Source organism: Cydia fagiglandana, chromosome 1 (assembly GCF_963556715.1).
Source record: "Cydia fagiglandana chromosome 1, ilCydFagi1.1, whole genome shotgun sequence".
Taxonomy (NCBI): Eukaryota; Metazoa; Arthropoda; class Insecta; order Lepidoptera; family Tortricidae; genus Cydia; species Cydia fagiglandana.
Genome location: NC_085932.1, coordinates 3,185,857 through 3,208,592, shown reverse-complemented (window position 1 = coordinate 3,208,592; position 22,736 = coordinate 3,185,857). Strand labels below are relative to the sequence as shown.

General features: G+C 38.2%; 3 protein-coding genes across 3 annotated transcripts; 1 reads left to right on the top strand and 2 right to left on the bottom strand.

The window, feature by feature from the left end:
- Window positions 1-354: 354 nt before the first annotated feature.
- Window positions 355-2,482, bottom strand: LOC134675954 (uncharacterized). Its single transcript, XM_063534309.1, has 6 exons — window positions 2,242-2,482; window positions 1,835-2,160; window positions 1,337-1,483; window positions 1,146-1,242; window positions 803-1,001; window positions 355-537 (listed from the first exon to the last, which is right to left on the bottom strand). Exons 1-6 carry the CDS (start codon window positions 2,329-2,331, stop codon window positions 461-463), a joined length of 936 nt encoding a protein of 311 aa, XP_063390379.1. The 5' UTR covers window positions 2,332-2,482; the 3' UTR covers window positions 355-460.
- A 909-nt stretch (window positions 2,483-3,391) lies between these two features.
- Window positions 3,392-8,099, top strand: LOC134675863 (zinc finger protein 287-like). The gene is made up of 10 exons (XM_063534221.1): window positions 3,392-3,591; window positions 3,853-3,978; window positions 4,066-4,198; window positions 4,603-4,728; window positions 4,896-5,128; window positions 5,272-5,390; window positions 5,590-5,698; window positions 6,053-6,199; window positions 6,556-6,751; window positions 7,059-8,099. The coding sequence occupies exons 1-10, from the start codon at window positions 3,496-3,498 to the stop codon at window positions 7,181-7,183; spliced, it is 1,410 nt and encodes a 469-aa protein (XP_063390291.1). The 5' UTR covers window positions 3,392-3,495; the 3' UTR covers window positions 7,184-8,099.
- Window positions 8,100-16,123: 8,024 nt separating this feature from the next.
- LOC134675779 (tyrosine-protein kinase transmembrane receptor Ror) lies at window positions 16,124-22,736 on the bottom strand. The gene is made up of 4 exons (XM_063534110.1): window positions 20,240-22,736; window positions 20,004-20,146; window positions 19,640-19,789; window positions 16,124-19,143 (listed from the first exon to the last, which is right to left on the bottom strand). Exons 1-4 carry the CDS (start codon window positions 22,523-22,525, stop codon window positions 18,801-18,803), a joined length of 2,922 nt encoding a protein of 973 aa, XP_063390180.1. The 5' UTR covers window positions 22,526-22,736; the 3' UTR covers window positions 16,124-18,800.

Here is a 22,736-nt window from a genome sequence, read left to right as displayed (position 1 = left end):
AAAATAAATGCCTAAGCTTATTTTCATACCAATATTTTTGATTTAAATACCTATATCTATCCAATACCTTCTGTAACAAAATATTCCAACTGTATCGACCTAGCGACACCACCCACAAGATTGAGCATTGGCCATCGTTATTACCCCCATTCGATATTATGGTTATGCTACTGCTATAGGTTAACGCATTCACTGCCAGCGCGAGATAGTCCCTACAGTTGTATTGTAGCCGATAACGCGTATTTTCCGCGTTGTAGCGAAAAGCTACTAAAAACAGAATGGACCTAGCGGGTTACTGGTAGTGAATGTATTAAATGTAATATTTGGGTTCAGTACTGAAATCAAAGCTATGAATCACCCATGTTTCATAATTTTATTATAAATTTACAATAAATAATAAACCGAATAATCGGCACCTCATTATTAAAACAATACATTATTAACCTTAATATTAATAGTCTTAATTTTTTCTATAACTTCTTAATATTGGATAAATAATATCCAGGGCTTCATGGATTTCATTCCTCGTCTTTCCTCCTAAAAATAAAAAATCTCAATTAACGGCGTATTTTAGGTACATGGTAAAAGCAATAATGAAAACCTAAATTTTAGTCACTTGGGTTCACCCAGTTGCAAAAGTGCATACCCACTTTTTGAATTAATCCCATTCATTCACTTATACAGCTCGCTATACATCATCCATTTCATACATCATTCATTTGATACATTCAGAGATTTTAAAAACTGATAGTTTTAAATCAAAAATTGTTCCTATTTTAAAAAGTTAATAATTTTCTATTACCCGTGAACACAATTTTTCCATTAACAAATATTAACAGGACAACTCTCGGCCGCACCATCCGGTAGACAAGTCCGGGGAAGAGCTCTGGCTCATATGACGTGAACTGTCCGTGTGCTTGTTGTAAAGCTTCTAATCTCACTGGGAACCTCAAGTCCCCCGTTGCTATGAAATTTTGTATTTTAAAATCCAGGAATTTTGCCTGAAAATATAATACTTTTAGATATACAAATAATAAATAAATAATAATAATATATTTCTCTTGTGGTAAGCTTTATAAACTGAAATAATATAGTAGTGTTTCTACTTGTTTTAACACTTCACTACACTACAAAGTAACACTTACAGGAAATCCAAGCTTTTGAATAATCCTTGCAAATTTTCTAGCTGCTAAGTATGAATCATGTTCATTTCTTGCTCCTGTGCATACAATTTTACCAGACCTGAAGTGAAAAAAAATTAAGAGAAAAGAAAAAAATATTGCTACTAACTTTTCCAAGTAATTTTTGACAATTGTATTTATATAAAATAACCAACCTGAACACTAGTGCAGTAGCTCTTGGCTCCAATATTTTCATGACAACACCTTGGAATCTCGCAGGGTTGTATTCTGAGAACCTTGTTCTACAGTATATGTCCAATAACTTCAATTCACAGCCAAGACTAACAGTAGATACACAATTCCTGTAATATGATGTGGTAAAAAATCTTAAAGCTAAATTACGTTCTAAAGAAATTTAAAATTATGTGATTTTAACTGCTTTACCCAAATATTCCTAAAGACAGTAAAATTGAAATAAAATAACTTAGCAGTAATCTTATGCAATATCTAGGCAGTTTGTGAAAACTCAACCAAGCAATGGGAGAATTAACTCTAAGGTTTACTCGGATAATTCCGAATGTCGAAAACTGTCGGATAATTCTGAAAAGAGACTTTTATTATGGTGGAATTTAGGGTGATTTACATCTGAATTTCGGAATCATCCGACATTCGGTATTACCTGAATACACCTTATATGATTGATCTATGCTTACTGTATTTTTATACTGTTTTTAGCTTGACTCGTGCCACTTGGCATTGGAGTTAAAGCAGTCATTGAGCTATGAGGGTTGGCTTGAGGTGTGAAGGAACTATGAGTCGGAGTGAGCACCACATCTCCAGTAATCCGTGACTGAGGCTGGGGTGTTGGCAATTGTATAGATGACGCACTATTATCACTATGGACACTTGCAGGTCTGTGTTGTGGAGTGCGAGCCACATTCATGGAGCTATTGGATATAACGGATGGTTGATTTGAGGGCACCGGTGGTGGTGAAAATATGTCATTTTCAACTAAAGCTGTCCGGCTTTCGACATTGTCCTGAAAATACCAATAATTCGTTGAAATCTTCACTATATTGAATATACTGATTACTGAGATCAGTAAACAAATGTCACTTACCCAAACAGGTGTTGGTACGTTTGGTGTTACACGTTTTGCAGGATTACTTACACAATCTTGTAAGGATGTTGGGTCTCTTAAAGGGTCCATTTTGACTGTTAATTCAGTTATAATATAAATAATAAAAATAGAATATTGATATTCAAGATTGTAATAAAAGGTAAACAAGTACTTAATGCCCTTGTTTCATACTAAACCTGTCTAATGTGATTTAGAAATATTTAAATATATTTATTTTAAATCATTTAATACATAATTAACATGAAATATTAATTAAAATAAGTACATATTGCAATTATTGCATTGCATCTTCTGCATCTGCATCTACATGCCACTTTTACAATTTGTTCTTGACATTGACAGTTTGTGATAGTGACGTACATTTTTTAAAGCGTGCGTATAGCGTGCGTGATGTAGTCGTAGATTGTAGCATCCTATAGACGCGCTTGCCTCCGTGAGGGACAAAACATACGCAATGCCACACTATGATTGGTCGAATTTATTAGTTTCCCACCACCCCACTAAATTTACGATGGGGAATAAAAAAATGTGAGACTGTGACCAACAATAATAATGATTTTGCTGCTACTCCTACTGAAAGATACATAACATAAGACTATCCCATTCGGTCATTTTCCCGCACCCCTCATGCCTGTTCCAGTTATACACTAGATTCATGTATGATAGAGACAGTATGATTCTCTATGTCTATTCCACTAACAAGCTACCGCGTTGTTCGTTCCGACATTATTATGGCCGTACATTAGCTTCTCTTGTCAATTCAAAGAGCGTTCAAATACCCTATGCAACACCACACCAGATCGTCTAGCACGAGTTGCGTTCTCGCGCGCGAGTCCATACTTGAAGTCGCGCTTGATGTATGGAGTTGCACGCGAGAACGCAACTCATTCTAGCAGGTCAGGTAAAGCGATTTTTCTACGGTGGAACTGCGTTCATTATAGTTATGAAAAGTTATTAACAGTACATTTTACGTTTTTATTAATAAATAATGAAACACTTAACTCGATTAATTATTTTTCAGCTTTACTGTTTTTTTATAATTCTCTTGATCATAATATAATACCACCTGAAATTTGAACGTTCCATATACATTGCTCGAAATAAAAAAAAAATTGAATATGACACTAAATGTCACATTATATTTATTAAAAAAACAGTGAAATTAATTTATTATATTCCGTGACCCGTCACAATTTTAATGTTATTAAAAAGTGAGCACATAAGATTCCGAAAATGAATTTGTGTAGAGCGTGTTTGTCTTCGGACAAGGAATTATTTCCTTCTGATGATAATTTTGCTTGCAATTACAACTTGCTTACTAATATAAATGTAAGTAAATAATTGTGTTTTTACAGTCGTGGTATAATTAGCATTATTTACGCTTTGTCGTTTATGTTGTGTTGGTCATTCTTGAATATAGTAAATAAATAGCAACTGGTATAATATTGTTGTGACCAATAATAAAATGTTGATGACCATTTGTTGATATGTAATGTTTGCTAAGTAAATCCACAGCCATGTTACATTCACTCCTACCTCCTACTATTACACAACACAAAATTGTAATATTTGTTTACTTTCCACTTCCAGGTCAGATATTCTGATGGTAAGCCACAATCTTTTTGCCAAAATTGCATAGAAGCTGTCAACTGTTTCATGGAGTTTAGGAATAAATGTATTTCTACTGAACAGGCATTGCTAGGAATAGTGGAGCAGGTATTTTATTACTCTAGTAATTTTTTTGAAGTGCTCCACTTGCTGAATATTTTAATTGTAATCTTGATGTTTATTTTATTTTTGCAGGCAATGAAAGCTGAGTCTCATAGCATAAAAATCGAAATAAAGTGTGAAACTGAAGATTTTGCCACTGATACCTATTTTGATGATGAGCTTCATGACTCTGCCGAGAATGTTGGTGCTGAGATTAAAAAAGAATGTAATGTCAAAGTCAAATGATTTATTTGTGTTAATTTTTAGTGTTGAAAACTTTACTGTTAAGTGTTTCAGTTCCATACTTATATATTATTATCCTGAGCCATTTTGAATTTAAATTTCAACTTGATATGTGACGTTCCACAGCAAAAGGTACCTTATGGCGGCTGGCGCTTACGTTGCATAGCGCCGCAATAATATTGGAGCGGCGTTAATAATAGCATAAGCGCCAGCCGCCATAAGGTACCTTTACTCGTGGAATGTCACATATTGTCATATCAATAGCAAATATTAAGAGGGGTATATGAAATTAATTCAGCATTAGATCAGTAACAGTTTAGGAATTGATGTTAAAATATCTAATTTATTCATATAAAGAAATATTTTTATTATACTTCCTGTTTTTAGATAATGTTAAAGAAGAAAGACCTACTAGACGGTGTAAGAAACAGAAAATAAAAACAAAAAAGAAGGATAGTTCCAGCACCCACACAGAGACCTCTGTTCAACTGGCCAGCAATATTCCTACGTGCGGTAAATACATTATACTATACCTACACAGTTCTAATATTTACAAGTCCATTTATTGTTTTTTTTTGTGTTTATTTATTAAAGATTCTGACCACATTTCTCATGAATCATCATGAATGGTTCTCTATTGGGTTTACTGTACGAAAACACATCAAAAGTTTTTTTTTCAGGGTTATGTGGTAAAGAATTCAAAGATGCAGCCACATTAAGCAAGCATGTAGAAGAGCATGAGATTATCCACGGCTGCAAGTTCTGCCAGGCCACGTTCGAGCATCGCGCTCAGCTGTTCGCGCACCGCATATTGCACACGGTGCATAGCCAGGGCTGCCACCTGTGCGGCAATAGATTCAAGACGCATGCCAATTTGGAGTTTCATTATAGGAAGATACATTTTGGGGAAAAGGTATCCCAAATTGTGAATTGCAAATTTTCGTATAATACTTGTGTATGCTTTCTTTTCTTTTCGAGTTTTTCGAAAAAAGCAACGGTACTCTTATTTTTCCTTGTATATATTGTACCTACACCTACAACAACCTTTTGTTTCAGAATGTTCAGCTGAAGTGTGAGTTGTGTGTAAAAGAGTTTACTTCTCCTAGAAAATTAGCAAAACACATGTGGAGCTTGCATAGTGATAAGGAATTCACCTGTGACATTTGTTCCAAAAAGTAAGTAAATTTTTGATTTCCTATATTACTTTTCTGTCCTCTAGTATTATTTGGCGCGTCCTCTGGCTATAATGGCAATATTTAACGCCTTTTGACGGACCCTTGCTTATACCTACACATAGAGTGGTCTCCTTAACTCTACCCTTAACTATGGAAGTTAATGAGCGCTGTTTTACCTTGTGATGTGTGCCTTTTGCAGGTATAGTAACAAAGCCAATTTAAAGACCCACGTGTTGAGCCACAGCGACGTCAAGCCGCACGTCTGCGACCTCTGCGGGTACAGCAGCAAATATGCCTCCGGTCTTGCGGTATGAAATACTATCAATATTTTTTAATACCTACCATCAAGTTTTATTTTTATACCGCGTTGGGGGTGCATCAAGTGTACAATCTTTGCCAAAGTGTTGCCGAGCCTTTAAAAGCAATACAAAACTTTCTCGAAGATCGTTTCTATCTACTAGATAGAAAAAAAGCTTCCTTAAAAAAGCGGCATCATGGGTTCATATTCTTATACGCTTATGCATAGTTTCATATAGGTACTTTAATTGTTTTAAATTTAATTTTATGTTATTAAAGTTCCTGGTAAAATCTATTTCAACGCCATACTATGTTTTGCCAAACTAAATTGAGCCATATTCTGACATTAATAAGGCTTCCTTCAGGCCCACAATATTCGGCGGCACGCGCCCACCAAGTGTATCTGCAAGATATGCGGCAACGCGTATGGCAACGCCGAGAGACTCGCCCGGCATTCCTGCACCGACACCAGCCAGATATGTCCCGTGTGCGGCAAGAACGTGCGGCGCGGGGTAACTATAAATATTATAGATAGGTATTATGATTTACTGTAAATTACCTGGGAGCATATTTTATTGTTTCCCAACTGTCGTATACCTAACAGAGTCACAGATAATATAACAAAAGTCACTGGTATCTGGGCGAAGGCCTAAATCGAAAACTTAATCTCTACAAGAATATTTCACGCCTCCAAACAAAGTTTGAGTTTGAGTCTCAAACGGTTGCTTAGTTTACCCTTCTAGACTTGCGCCTCATTCCTAAAGGGGTATCTAAATTAGTGTAGGGCGCCATTATGGTGATAATAACCTCACAACTTGCTCCATTCGTAAGCAAGTCTGTGGTGTAAACATAAGTTATCGTGTTTCAGCTAATCCGCCACATGCGGACCCACACCTCAGAGCGCCGCTTCAAGTGCGAGCGCTGCCCCGCCACATACAAGTGCCGCTCGGCCCTCAAGGAACACCGCGACAAGCACGACAACAACCGAACCCAGGAATGCGAGTACTGCCACGCTCGGTTTTATTCCGGCTCCGTGCTTATCAAGCATCGTCGCATACATACCGGTGAGTCTCATCAACCATTCATCATTACCTGCCTAGAAGAGCTGTTGGCCCTAAAGTACACCGCGATAAAGGCGATAAATACGACAACCCAGCAGTGCGAGTACTGCCACGCTCGGTTTTATTCCGGCTCCGTGCTTATCAAGCATCGTCGCATACACACCGGTGAGTCATCAACCAACATTACCTACCTTCAAGAGCCGCTCGGCCCTTAAGAACACTGCGGGAAGGACACTTGAAGAAGCAAGATTCTTAATTCCGACGCAGAGCCATCTACACTTGATCTCATACAATTCTGTTTGGCCCGTAGGTGAAAAACCATACGCCTGCACCAAGTGCGACATGCGGTTCACCGGCGGCTACAACCTGAAGCTGCACATGAAGGTCCACGGTGAGAACCTCGTCAACAAGAGGAATAAAGAACAGGATGTTTAGTTGCCTGCTAGTACTAAAACAAACCATACGCCCGCAACAAGTGCGACATGCGGTTCACCGGCGGCTACAACCTGAAGCTGCACATGAAGGTCCACGGCGAGAACGTCGTCAACAAGAGGAATAAAAAACAGGATGTTTAGTTGCCTGCTAGTACTAAAACAAACCATACGCCCGCAACAAGTGCGACATGCGGTTCACCGGCGGCTACAACCTGAAGCTGCACATGAAGGTCCACGGCGAGAACCTCTTCAACAAGAGGAATAAAGAACAGGATGTTTAGTTGCCTGCTAGTACTAAAACAAACCATACGCCCGCAACAAGTGCGTCATGCGGTTCACCGGCGGCTACAACCTGAAGCTGCACATGAAGGTCCACGGCGAGAACCTCGTCAACAAGAGGAATAAAGAACAAGATGTTTAGCTGCCTGCTAGTAATAAAACAAACCATACGCCTGCAAAATTGCGACATGCGGTTCACCGTCGGCTACAACCTCAAGCTGCACATGAAGGTCCACGGCGAGAACCTCGTCAACAAGAGGAATAAAGAACAAGATGTTTAGCTGCCTGCTAGTACTAAAACAAACCATACGCCTACAAAATTGCGACATGGGGTTCACCGGCGGCGATATATGTGAACATGAGTGGGCTCATGTCATGCTTTCATCATATTATACCACAGTCAAGTGACTAATGTGTCTCATAGCCGCTAGCTGGCGCCACTGTCGCGCTCATGGCCAATATGGTAGCATTGAAAGAAGTTAAATGGCAGTATTCAGTAACGGTACGAAACGACACTTCGTGAAGTCACTTTGAAACCTGGTACGGATGCATCTTTATTTTTTACCTGCTATTTAAAATTACTTAGCAACCAACGGCTATACCAGTTGTAACGCACAGTGTTTCGTCTAGAACAAGCTAGGTGGACAAAAGTCGTTATCAAATTATCTGTAATGAGTCATTAGATATGATAAACAACATGTTGAAACCCCCAAACCCATTAATAGATTATGTCTAACTTTTTAATTTTATGAGTCATAGGGTGCAGAAGTCAGCTAATGAGGTAAGTGCAATTGCACAATTTAATCAGTTGCAATTTTGTGATGCGTTCAATGACATCTCTTACAAGTAAAACGTTATTTTATGAAAAGGTTTGGTAATGGATCTTATAACTGAAGGTAAGTACTTTATATTTTTCATAAATACATGTTCATATCAGTTGTAATAATGCTCGTATAGAGCAATAAATATGCACTTAAAAACGTGGTGATTTTTTCTTCATTTTAGAACTTTGATAGACTAGCAAATACTTGACACCGCTTGACACCGGTCTAGATTTTTGATATTATTTACTTGCATAATTCTATTTTATGATGGTGTATATTTCATTTTGCAGAAATTTGCATAACATTTTTTTTTAATTTTTTTTGCAGAACACGTTTTCTCTATTTTAAGGAAGGGGTTTTTGAAGAATGGACAAATAAGGGGAAAAACGACGAAAATTTCCACCTTTATCAGTTTATATTGGTAAAATATGAGTTACGAGATTTCAAAGAAGAGTCTGAGAGACGGTTAAAAAATATTTTAACCAGTTATTCATCAAAACTGAATACCAAGTGGAATAGTGCGTCAAGATTTAAGAAGCAATTTGTGGAAAAGTTTAAAAGTGGTATGGATGGCCAAAATAGAACCGTTTTTCCCCCGAAGGGTAAAAAACGGATATTTAGGTTCCTGCCGAAGCTTGAACCACATTATGAGATAACACCCTTGTAACTCAGCCCTAATCAAGCGAATTCATCAACTAGTAGCGCCATCTATCGCGCCACTCAAGTACTAATGTCGCCCGGTTGCCAGCGCTCGGCTGCTTTCTCTTCAGTACCACATAAGCCGGCAAGGCCCTTAGGTGTGGTTCAAGCTTCGGCAGGAACCTAAATATCCGTTTTTTACCCTTCGGGGGAAAAACGGTTCTATTTAGGTGTCCGTGCCTTCGCTTGAACCACATTATGAGACGTGTTTAAACCTCTGCCGGCGCTGGTCCGGGCGTACTGTGACTGATAATATTTATATTTATGCAAAAATCACATAATAAGAACGTGGTCTTGAAATTTATTCCATATAGATATACTAAAGGATTGTTTGCGTCAAACTAGATTTTCCTTATTTGAAATTACCGATAGATGAGACAATTGTTAGCACTGACTGGCAACATAAGTTATTCGTTGCGACTATAAAATTACTTAACTTTTTATATAAAACAAAACTGTGTAATTATTAGTTGAAAAACTGTCCCTAAAATCATAATTAAAGATAAAAGAAGGTACTTGTAGGTCGTACCATTTTTAAATGTAACCACTATCTGAAGTATTAGCTCTGATGCATGTAACGTGAACCACATCGAGTGAGTTTTACATTAAACCCGTCCAAGCTACCTCTGATGCTTTCCTTTGATGCTTGATGTTTTCCCACTAGGTGATAAAAAGGTTTTGTTGTATGATGTAATGATATTACTACTACTTATCTACTGCTTACCACAAAAATAGCACTGTCGGCCCATCAACTGTTTAAAATTTGTAACTAATTGGAAAAGCTTGGGTCCTCTCTGATTTATCGTATTTTCCAACAATTTAATATAAATTGGTAAGTTGCATCATATGATAGGCCAGATGTAATGTTATATACGTCTATGTGGACAAATAACCAAATGTTCGTAAGTATAGGTACCCACTAGAATACGACATTGTCATTATTTAGATATAAATAGTTATTGACTAGGTATACCAGGTTTATTTGTTAATGGGCTATCATTACATAAGGACAACATATTCCGTAAACAAATGTGTAAAAAAAAAAAAAAATAATTATAAACTTATTTGTGGAAGCCATTGAGATTTATTTCGAATCGAGTACTCCTCTGCCTGAAAGTAGCGTCAGAAAGTGAAAAAGAAAATACAACACTTCATGATGCGTTACTAACTAGTAACAACTCTCAGCAGTAGTTTCAACTGAGCCGATAAACATCCTACCTTACTGATTAGTTTTAGGCGAGGGTTGCTTTAAAAACAACCATATTAATAGTAATTCATGAATAGATATTAATTCTTATATGAAAAGGTAGCCCTCCTAGTCCTCCTACCTATTTCAAGTGTCAATTATGAATCACAGATAACTGGAAACATGCCAATTAAGCTGGTGCCGGGTCAACCAAGCTTTTATATTATATGCTTGTCAGTCATGCAAGCGAATGTATTTAACGAATGAACAAAATCACTGACACGCAGGTGACAATCGTATGAAGGCGATGATTATGAATTTAAAGTGATGCTGACAACTCCGGTTGTTGTGGATGATATCTCTCCATGATATTGTGCGTAGACTGAAGATCCGTCTACCAAGTAGGATATTTTAGAAGATTTTTTAATCTTTGAATAATTCCAATGCCTTCACCTATAATTTTTAGGCTAATTATAACAAAGGCTTGTAATTGTAGGTTGTTTAATGTTAACTCTTTCTGGTGGCAAGCTCATTCCCAAACTGAAGATTTTATGGTTCGCGCGCTGGTAATGGATTGTACGATGCTTTATTGTTAGACTTAGCACGATTTGTGAGTTTTTAATGCTTTTGTATACATACAATATTCTATAAGAGTGTAAAAACCTCTTGATTGATGGTGGAAGACTCTTTGACTTTCTAAGAAAAGAGGAGGTGGACCTATCCACTTTAAATTGTAGTGCAACCTTTACAAACCAATTGCGAAACTTTCGTAACACCCAGACAAATTAAAACATTATTATTATTTGTATATGGTGAGAACCAATAAGTTCTTGGCATTATAGCATTGTAGTTGCACAAGCCACGGGTGTCTCATGATATCATCTAATCTCAAGTGCAGCGCCAGCACCGGCGCGCGCGGGCGATGCTGTGGCACAATTCCTGTCAAACCTTAACATGTGTACTTGTGTAGACGCATTCATTACCAAATATTAGTTTGTACTTTGAAGCCCCAATCCGCATTAGGCCAGCATGGGGACCCTAGCCCAAGCCCTCTCGCGAGTGAGAAGAGGCCTGTGCCCCGTAGTGGGACGTATATAGGCTGAATTGCTATTATTAATAATTTTTAGGTACTTTGGTTAGAAATTTAGCAATACAAGGACGTTGTATGTTGTTTATTGGCTTTCGTGCAATTAAGTTGTGTATCAATTGATTTTAGACTGTTTTTATTGTCGCGAGGGAACCCTAGGGTTAATTAGGCATCATGATGCCCACAAATAAACAATTATTTGATGATCTTGGCCTTTCTGCGACATATTATATTTATGTCACTACCTTGACGTAATCATAGAATAAATAATAGTATGTACTGCAGGTACAGAAGGTTCACTCTCTAACAAAACGCGTCTATTACGACAGATTATGACCGCAAGGTGGCGCAAACGCGAGCAGGTGTCCGTTACATAGCGGTGCGCGGCAACTACTAGTGCTAGACACCAAAATTGGTGTGGGCCGCATGTACTTGGAGCGACGCGACAAAATCGCGGAGTGAGCTACGCCTGACGTAACACTGATATATGTCTACAGATATCTTATATTCAATGATGTAAGCATATTATCATGAATATATGAATTGTAGTTGTCTTCACAACTAATACTGTAATTCTATTAGCAGCACATCTGCCCTATAACCAAGATACGATAATTTTGTAGGGTACTACACCTGGAACTCTAATTGATTGCATTGACGATGATGTTTCCAATTACATGCCCTACGAGACTTGTTACAACAGTATGCTGTAAACCCTGGAGTCCCTGGACTACTACCTTTCAGCTAAGCTTGTAGTACTTAGATCTGGCAATGCTGCAATGTCAGCAGAACTAGTGTTGATTTTTAGAGTAAATTGCAGGCTCTATTTAACCGGCGAACATATTTGTAGTCATGATTCACTACCAGGATCACATTTCGCTTAGATCTTGCATTTTGCCTGAACCACCGTATGTTGTTATTCTTTATAAAATCATGTGAGTACTTCCTTATCTGCCAAGGAAGCCTCTCATCTGGAAATCGAAAGAAGGATATTTCTGGTCCGTGTTCTTTCAGAATCCGGTATCTGGTATCGGGGACTGCCTGCAAATATTTTCTACATATTACGGATAGTATGTACGTTTACGTACGTTGTACATTTGTATGTATATTGGCTTGCACCGCAGTCCACTAGGTTTCAAAGTTTCTGAAGTGACTTCATTTTAATTTATCTATTTGGAAAAATTAAACAATCATTGTTTAGATGTAGGTAAAGCCGTAGACCGTGGCTGTTGGTTCGACAGTTTAGTCCCTTAGTCGGCTTCACCTCTAATTCAATACGCGATTTTTCGAAACAGAATCAGTAACTCCACTCTAACTAAACTTACGAAAAATCTTTTCATAAATTCTTTATTTATTTACATAAGTAATTTGAAGGGGCGCTTCATCGTCTACATAGGCATAACAATTACCATTAAAGAAGCCGATGTTTCACCTCCTATTGAACAATCATGGGTAACTATGCGGATTGCCGTACTAAATTAATATTGTACTATATAGGGTCCTTTTAGACATTATGTAAAAGCACCTCCTACAAATGCCGTCTGTTTCCGATAGTTATATCACCAGTAGGAGTTCATTTCCTTTGAAATTGAACTATGTAACGTTTACGGTCAACGTTTTATGATACATGATTGTTATACCGACGGCGCAGGTTGATTGACAACCCGCTGCTTAGATACTCTTCCGAAGTGGAGCTTGTTGCTTACAGCATTAAAAATGCCTTTGTCAGTTCGGTCTCTTGGACGGAATGCGATCCTGCCCCTGTGTTTTCTAGATATTACTCTTAGTTCAGTGGTCTCAGTTTCACAGCTACATAGTAGACGATTTAACCTAAGTAAAAGATTTATCTGTGACAGGTCGCAATTTTTTAGCTAATGGTCAATATTTAGAGATGCTTCAGTATTCCCAAAGACACTATTAAGTCTCATAGTCATTCATCATTTAAGAGAGGGATTTAGTGCGATGATTATACACTCATATATATCATTAACTCTTTATTTATTTTCAGGTTTAGAGCCGCAATAAAGAGATATCTTTTGTTAGCCTATGACAGAGCCGTTAATGAATTGGCATTATACGTGTAGTATTCCTATTTAGAAGAGAGAGTTTTAGTCTTCTTTCCTTCTTTAAAGCTAACGTCAATTTTTCTTGCCTCCCCCTCTCTCTTTTTGGTATAGGATCTAGTTGGGCAAAGTATAACACACGGTTTTTCACTTTGTACTGTGAAAAGGGAAGAGCTTTTCACAGTTTCTTAACTGCTATTTTCCATGGCCAGTTAGTCATTCAGTTTAGGATCCTCAGAATGTATATTTTTGGTTTGTTTGGTATCTCACGGCAATTGAGATGGCAGTTATCGACCAAGACCAACATTTGTACACGACCAAGACGGAAACCGTCCTTTTTTCCCGGCAGGTTGAAACAATTACTGTAACTACATTTCGTTATCAATTTCGCGCCAAACCCGCCAATAGAAATTCTGCTGCTCGTCGTTCTAAAAGGTGACACACCATTTGGTCGGCTACAATGATGATGACGTCTACTAACTGGGTCGCACATTGGTTCATGACCATGCAGATTTTAAATGCGAGTCCGGCCGTGCAGACATCGATCGATAAAGCGACCAATAAGTCGTCCACTACCGTGTTAGTGGTAGGCCATGAGACTGATGAGACAACGGTTTTTGTTTAACAAGATAACGTCATTTCAATGTCATTTCAGAGGACGATGCGATATCGTCTCATAGGACGACGCATTAATGTCTCACGACACGACAAAATGTAGTCTTATGGAACAACGCAATGTAGTCCCTTGGGACGCAATATCCTCTTACGGGACGATACCACAAGATGGCGCAATGTCTTCTCACATGATGACGTAATTCATCGCGATGCCTGTCGTATCACAGGATGACGCCTTATTGTTTACAGGACGACGCTTGATGTCCCACAGGACGATGTCATGTCATCTCACGGGACTACGCTGTGTCGTCTCACGCAACGACGCTTGTCGTCCAACGGGACGACGCCATGTGCCATTTATACCCGTATTCTGTTCAATGATGATGGCTATAGGAGCTCACTTATTCTCATCGCTGGTCCATGGGCACTGAGCGGAATGTCACAAGGTCTTTTAACGAGACGATGCTCGTTGTCTTACAAGACGCTGCCATGTCGTCTGTCAGGACGATCACGGGACGACGCCATGTCGTCTCACGGAACGACGCATGTCGTCTCGCGGGACGACGCCATGTCATCTCGCGGGACGACGCCTTGTCGTCTCACGAGACGACGCCATGTCGTCTCACGGGACGACGCCTTGTCGTCTCACGGGACGACGCCTTGTCGTCTCACGGGACGACGCCTTGTCGTCTCACGAGACACGAGACGACGCTTGTCGTCTCACGGGACGACGCCATGTCGTCTCACGGGACGACGCTTGTTATCCCACAGGACAAGGCCATGAGGCGTAAGTACCCGTGTACTTTTTATGACGGTGCCTGTAGGAAGGTCACTGCGTCTCGTCGCTGGGCCATGGGCACCGAGCGGAATGTCACGAAGTCGGAGATTTTCAAAATATTTTTTCGATTTAAATTTCTCGATCTTTTTAAACTTGCTTTGTAAACGTGTTGCTCGGCTGAGTTACAAAAGCGTACTGAAGAGAAAGCAGCCGAGCGCTGGCAACCGGGCGACATTAGTACTTGAGTGGCGCGATAGATGGCGCTACTAGTTGATGAATTCGCTTGATTAGGGCTGAGTTACAAGGGTGTTATCTCATAATGTGGTTCAAGCGAAGGCACGGACACCTAAATATAGAATTATGAGTGTACATAACTAGACCAAGTGCATCAACGTCGTCTGAAAATGTTAATCCTGCAGGAAGACCCAAATCAAACTTCAAAAGTTCCCCTTTTAAAACGGAAAAAACGCTGAGTTAAAGATCTGGTACAATTACGTACCTATTTTTTAACTGCTGCCGAAATCCCGATTGATTCGTGATTGGCAGAAAATAGAACACGGCAAAAATGTTAAAAATATTAGAGAAAGTCCACATAAGCCAACGTACTCTTGTTCTTACGACAGCAGTAGGTACTTCAATGAATTCTAGGCAGCTAAGTGTTAATGAGGCATTAGCATATTATATTGAGTCAAAATCGACAAATACAAACTTACAAGCAGACTAAAATGTGGTCAAAGAAGGCTGATTATCATAAATATTCATCATATCATTATTTGCCCAATGCAAAAGGTACAAGCGTGTTATATCCTTCAGAAGAACTTTAAAAAACTTACGCAAAACAACGAAAACAATTATTATTCTGATATAATACATGAGTTAGAACAGATTATAAGTTATTAATAATTAACAGATTAATTATTAATAATAAGTTAAGTTTTAATTAATTTTCTATATTACTATTTTATTTTTTTGTATATTTTAAAGTAAATACTATGAAAATAATGTATCTAATGAACTGTAAAATTTTGTTTATTATTGTGTTGATAATTTATTTGCAAAAAAATATATAATTAATTTAAATATATATTTTATTTTAATTTTTTTACTTTTTTTCATGGTATTTTAAAATTTTTAGTAAATTATATTTAATTAAGCAATACTAACCATAATACTACCCAAAAACACAAAAAAATAATTTTGTCCACCTAGCTTGTTCTAGACGAAACACTGTGAAACGTCCTATCCAAAGTCTTGAAAAGGCTGAAAAAAGTGTAATTTGTTTTTTTTATATTTAGGGTTGAAATATGTGTTATAATGTTGTGTTATTATTTTTTATTCGTATTGCGGTCAAGCGGTAATCGTAAGGGATTAGCTACGTTTAATTGTTAAGAGTAAATAAAAATGTTATGGTTGTTTCATTATAAAAATTTAATAAATATGTAAGTAAAAACACTGTTGTTTTAGAAAACTGATTTATAAATAAAATTTACAAAAGGATACCAATATGTCTAGTTAAAAGTAATGTATCACATACGAAACAAAGTCTTTGGCAAGTACGGGAAGTACCATTATTACTAAAGTACCAGAAAAAATATCCAAAAAATTAAATACTTATAAGGTACAAAATGCGATCACAACTGTGAAAACGGTATATTTACTTATTAAGTACTTAAAACCTATTTAATTTCAATCTATCAGCGTTACTTACAGGCAGTACTTAGAACCGGCGTCTACTTAGGGCAAGAGATTTTTTGAAGTTGAACAATAATGAAACTTAATGCTATAACTATAAGGTGGAAATTTCTAAAATAATGGCAAGTACCTAAGAACGTTTTAACGAAGGCTTTGAACTTGTAACTCTAAGGTCATTGCTTTAAGGTTCATTATAGCTCTCGAAAATTATCTGCCGTCAAGTCATTAGACGTGGGTTCTTACACGGAAGAAGAAAACAACTTCAGGACAGATCCGACAACGGAATGTCTGGAAGTTTAATTTTAAAGACAAATACTATACTTACTTATAATTTACATCAACCAGACTAATCAATAAATACCTACTATTAAATACAGACTAAACATCCTTACAAAAAAAAAAACCTTATAAGAGTTAATTTTGATTGATGCAGGTATTTGATAGGTGCTTCTTTCAGATTGAGACTGTTTCGATTACTTGTTGTGTCAGGACGTTGCGCGTTTATCATAGGCCCCAGCTTGCCAATAAAATTATCTACTGAATAACAAATGGAACGATGACACAGTGATTTTGATTATAATCTTGATTGTGGTTTCAAAATGACAAGATTGTAATTTTGACAAGATTCTTGGGAATCGAGCTGGAGTGTATTTTTGATACATTGATAATGTAAAATTTGACCCAATAGAGCAGAGTTTGGAACCTTTTTGATGACGCGACCCCCTTAGTACATACGTACAACGTATTTTTCGCTTATGTATTGCTTTGCAGCCGATAGAGGCTTAGGGGGTCGCTACCCATAGTTTAAAAAACACTGCAATGGATAGGTTCTGTATCTATGATTCTAGCTAGAGTCAGTTGCGAAAAAAAAAAATGTCTGACACAAAATTACGACGATATCTTTACACTCCACTGTAACTTGCTTTTTACAACGCTATATATATTATCTATGTAAATTAAAACACCGATTATAACGCCTGCAGTCTTGTCTCGCGCACAAAAACGTTGAATATTCCAAGTCAATTAAAATGATTCTCTAAGCACAAGCAGGGGAATGAGTGTTTTGCAACCACGCGAAACAAATGCTATCAGGTGTCTACTTTCGCCGCGCGTCACGCACCATAACTTTAGTAAATACGTGGGCGACAGTGAAAAATATTAAATAACGTAAGAAAAGAAAAATAAACCCAATATGTAAAGTTTATAGAAAACGTCGGGAATGTTATTTTATTGAATGTCAAAAATCGCCAAAATATGTCGTCTACTATTACTAATTTTCGTGGCCGTGGTTATGTTACAATACTATAACTAAATAAACATAAAATTTTCTCGTGTAACTTTAAGACGTATATAATACTGACATATCTGTGATAGCTGATCGGACACTGCCTGTTCTTATAATTAAGTACAATAAATAACGTAGAATTATAGCTACCAGTCAACATTTAGTAACAAAAAATACTAAATATAGTATAATGGCAGGAACTAAGGAAATATCCATAAAAGGGCAATACAAAAAGGTACTGACAACAATTCGTTATAAATTAGATGCCGACGCATTAAATACTAACATATACTTATCCTAATTTCTTTATATATTACACAGCTGCTTATTTCCTATTTTTCATCACTCTGTTACAAAAACGGATATTACGAATAGGTATCTAATTCGTTTTAAAGCTAAGACTAATAAATACTTCCGACGTCTATCTATGCAGCTGCTTTTTGTTTTTATTACCATTTTACGACAGACTATTTGTAAAGTGGTCATTTTTAATATGTTGGAGGAAACTAACGATTGCGTGCGTCTATTGATGTGATGTGTCTGCCTTATATGGCCTAAAAGTATATAATAATAATAGTTTCCCTACTTTCACTGGTTCTAAGTAACGCTAATTATCAGTATTATAATTCAGAATATTTAATATGATGTCTGTCAATTCACTCCAGCAAATTAAAATAAGAATATAGTGTTCCCATTGTAGTGTTTTGTTTATTTATATTGAGTATCCGGGGTGGTCCGAACTTCAACATTACGCCATAAAAACTCCCCCTCAATTGACATAAAAAGTAAAGTGCCCAAAAGCTACCGCTTCGAGTCTTCATTTGTCTAACTATGAAACTAGGATGTTGCGGATGCTGGATAATTTCAGTATAATTTATATTCTCGTATGCGGATCCGGACAGATACATTATATTTATAGGTTTTTAATTCCTTAGGCAGGTGTGTCCACACATGACAAAAAGGTCTTGCGTGCGTGAATTGTATATGAACTACGTTAGTGATAAAATTACGTTGCTGAATTCCGTTGGAATTTCTGGGTTTTGAACTAAATCATCCGCATCCGCAAAAACTCCCTACAAACATTCGTAACACATCATACCTACAAATAACTTATATCTCGTTACCGTACTGAGTATTCTGTATCCTGACGACAGTATCCTTTGTCCCGCGGTCATCTATGAGAGATCCCGAGCTGTGTTTCTTTTTGGGCACTAGCGGGGGGCCTTCGCTGCAAGTGGAACATGTTTCGTCGACTCTAGAGCTAGAGCCGGCTACACTTAGCTTTTTTAGGCTCCCTGTCGGGAGGGAGCCATTAGAAGCCGAGCAGTGGGGCGGGAGGAGGGGTGCTCGCTCTTGGAGCTCGCGAACGGAGCCGCGGTGACCGCATTCGCTGCTGCCGGACTCGGATGCTGCTGTTTCGGGGCACCCGCCCGTTGTGATCCAGCCTTGTATCCTGAAATCATTGTACTTGGTTATTATTAGGTTCAGTCCCTGCAATAATATGTTACACAACGAAGGCCGCAAAAATATGTGACTCGATCTTATTTGTAGAGCCATAAGAGCGTGTCACATATTTTTGCGGTATCCGAAGAGTAATATATTATTATTATTGCAGGTGACTGTACTGATAGTAAGTCAGAAAAATGTACTTTGCCCTGAAGGATGAATTATGAACTTTTGCCATCGCAAAAACGTACCTAATGGTAAAATGCCAGCCTGATAGTAAGTATGAAGTGAAGGATGTTGACTTACAATATAAATAATACCTTTCTAGGAGATTTGAGCGTGTATACGGCGCTTCTTCGGGTAGATCTCGTTGCCGTACATACGAAAATTCGCTGAGGAGTCAAATGCTTCCTTCTCATTGTCTGCACAGTGCACATTTAGGAGCTTTGCTAGTTGCTTATATGTCTACCTTATATTATACCTGGCTAATAGTTTAGACTGACCTGACTACTATCTCCTCGAAGTTGGGTCTCCGCTGGGGCATGTGCCTCCAGCAGTCGCGCATGAGGGCATACATAGGTGCGGGGCACGCGGCAGGGGCTGCCAGCAGCTCGCCGCCGCGAACCATTGCTATCACCTCCTGGTTGCTATACCTGTATGAAAAGGCCAATCAATCCCCAATTGCATCACATATAAATCACACGAAATTCAAACCGATTACTAGTTGTGATGGTTGAAAACATGGACACCAAATGAATAAAAGACGTTAATTATGAAAGTGACATGAGACATTAAATTAAAATAAAAGTATAGGAGGCTATACTATAACTCTAAGCTTGTTGTGTTGATATTGAAACTCATTCTTACCCGTAGTAAGGTTGTAATCCATAACTGTAAATTTCCCATAGTACAACTCCATAGGACCAGATATCACTCTCCGTAGTGAATTTCCCATAGAGAATGGATTCAGGTGGCATCCATCTGACTGGCAGTAAGCTTTTAGATTGTACCTGAGAAAAATAAAATGTGTTATTGTTAATATTGCCATAATCATCCGGTTTAAAAGAAAAAAATATGCTAAGTATGATGCTTTATCTACTTACTCTGTAATAATCTGAACTATAGATATCTCTTGATAACCCAAAGTCAGATATTTTAACCACAAAATCGTCTGATACCAAGCAGTTTCTTGCTGCCAAGTCTCTGTGGACATAATGATGGGATGCCAGGTACTGCATTCCGGAAGCAATGTTGTAAGCAATACTAAGGAGCCTCAAGGGGGGCAGGCCCTTGCCTGAAGGTGGTGCTCGTCCCATGAGGAACTCATGCAGATCCCCTCGAGCCATAAACTCAAAAAGCATGCACAGAGGCTCCTCACTGAGAGCCACTCCCACTATGCATACTATATTCTCATGAGTGAGTTCTGAAATTAAGTCTATTTCTCTTCTGAAGTCCGCTTGAGTTTTAGCAGAAGCATTTTCCTTCAATGCTTTAACGGCTACATAATGTGTTTCACCATTCTTCTTGAGAGCTCCTTTGTATACTTTTCCAAATGCCCCCTCTCCTAATTCTTCTAAAAATTTAATTTGTGATAGAGAGTACTGAGGTATCCTCAGAATACCATTACCTCTCGTGTTCCTGGTTAGGTGCGGTTGATTGGCCATATTCTGATTTGTCAACAATTCACTCATCTCTATTGGAGAATTTAATCTAGAATTACCATAAATATTCTTGTCTGCATTTGGCAAATTTATGTCTCTTATGGCGGCTGCATTGTTTTTGCTTTTATTTTTGTAACATAAGCAAATAATGAAGCTCACAATTGATAAGGTTAACAAGAGAAATATTACAACAATATATATCCAGATTTTTAATGCACATTTGGGAATGTCGCAGTGTTGGACTTCCAGTCTTCCCTCGTTGTCCACCATACACCAGGGCTGGTGCTCCTTTCCTCCTGGATTTCGACAGTAACTGTGCAAACCAGTCAGTTCTGGATAATCTGAAATCTTAATCCTAAGTTGCTTGGACCATTCTATGCATGCCATACCATTACCAGCAGTATTCACCTTTCCTAGATAGCCCTGGCCATATTCCCAATAGCATTCATCATCTGACACCATAAGGTCACCAATCCCAATTTTGAGGCATTCCGAGTCATTTTCTGGCAAGCTCTGGCATTCTTCTAAGGTGAGCTGCTGACCTATGTGGGGATGTCTTTTGGCTATAGCATACTCAGTCTGACACAACTCATTCTCTAATATTTCACAATCCTGTTTGCAGACACGCTTTAATACTGTGGAATTGTAACGATAATCAAATGACTGTGCCATAAGATTTCTGTTGAACTGTGGTATGAGCCCTGCAGGTGAGTTATCAAAGATCACCCATGGGGTATTCTGAGCTCTGTCAGCTGTATTAGGTTGCGTAAATACTTCTTTGGCCTCTCTAAAGAAGTTTTCATTTGTAATAATTGGATTGCGGCAAATAGGGAATGTTGAATAACACAAACTTGGCAAGGCAAATCCCTCACAGTTGGAACTTATATCATTAGAGTACTTTGTGACTTGCAGGGCTTTCAATAGCTTGTCCTCTACTGCCAGCTGAGTTGTGTTGTAAGGAATGTAAACAAAATGACCCTTGAGATGTGCGGCACACACATTGCCTACATACTCTTGACAGATTGGCTCCAGTTTCCTGGTGATGGTGGTGTTTGGGGCTGGGGTGACACTTGCATGCTGTGAACGGATGTCCTCGGACAGCAGATTGGGGGTTGTTTTAATAAGCATCTCCAGTTGATTGTTCACTTCTGCACTAGGTAGGAATGAAGTGTACTTTGGTAGTTCATCGTTTTCGTCATCTTTTAGTACTTTTAGCGTCGTTGTCTGTTTCTTCTCGTAGCTCTGCCGGATGACGCAGGTGTAGTTGGCTTCATCACTGTCATCTATGTCTTTGATCCTCAAATGAGTACCTAAAGTCCCGTTTTTCTTGTCCATTCTATTGAGAATTTTTAATCTAGTAGTGTTGCTGATAATTTTAGTATCTTTAAGCCAGTACATTTTGACGTTTTTCATGAGCGTCTGCAGGATATGGTCGGGCGGTACTTCCGCTTGCGACGTCTCCACGCCTTCCTTGTTCTTGGTAGTTTTCTCCACGCGGGTGAAGTTCATAGTCGCCTCGCATCGCAGCCGCATGTCCTCCCCGTGGACCTTTTTTATCAAGCTCGGAAGTGTTTTTGAAAAATATATGTCAAGTTTTATGTTCCATACTTTCTGCTCCGATGTCGCGTTACCCTTAGAAACAGTCGAGGAATCTGCCCTTTCTGGATTTAAGGATACACTTTCACTTAGAGAAACACACACAACAATAATCACAAAAAAGCATTTCATGACTAAGACTTTCCATAACACCTTTGACAATAATAAATACTGTATTATCAGCAAAAAATACTACTTTTATGTTCTGTTATCACGTCCAATACATGTAATATCTACCGCGAAATTTGATATGTGAGTCATATTTTCAATAACACGAGATTTTCTTTGAACATTTCTGATTTCCCGAAAGAAAGTCGAGTCGATGCGTGAGCCGTGAATGAAA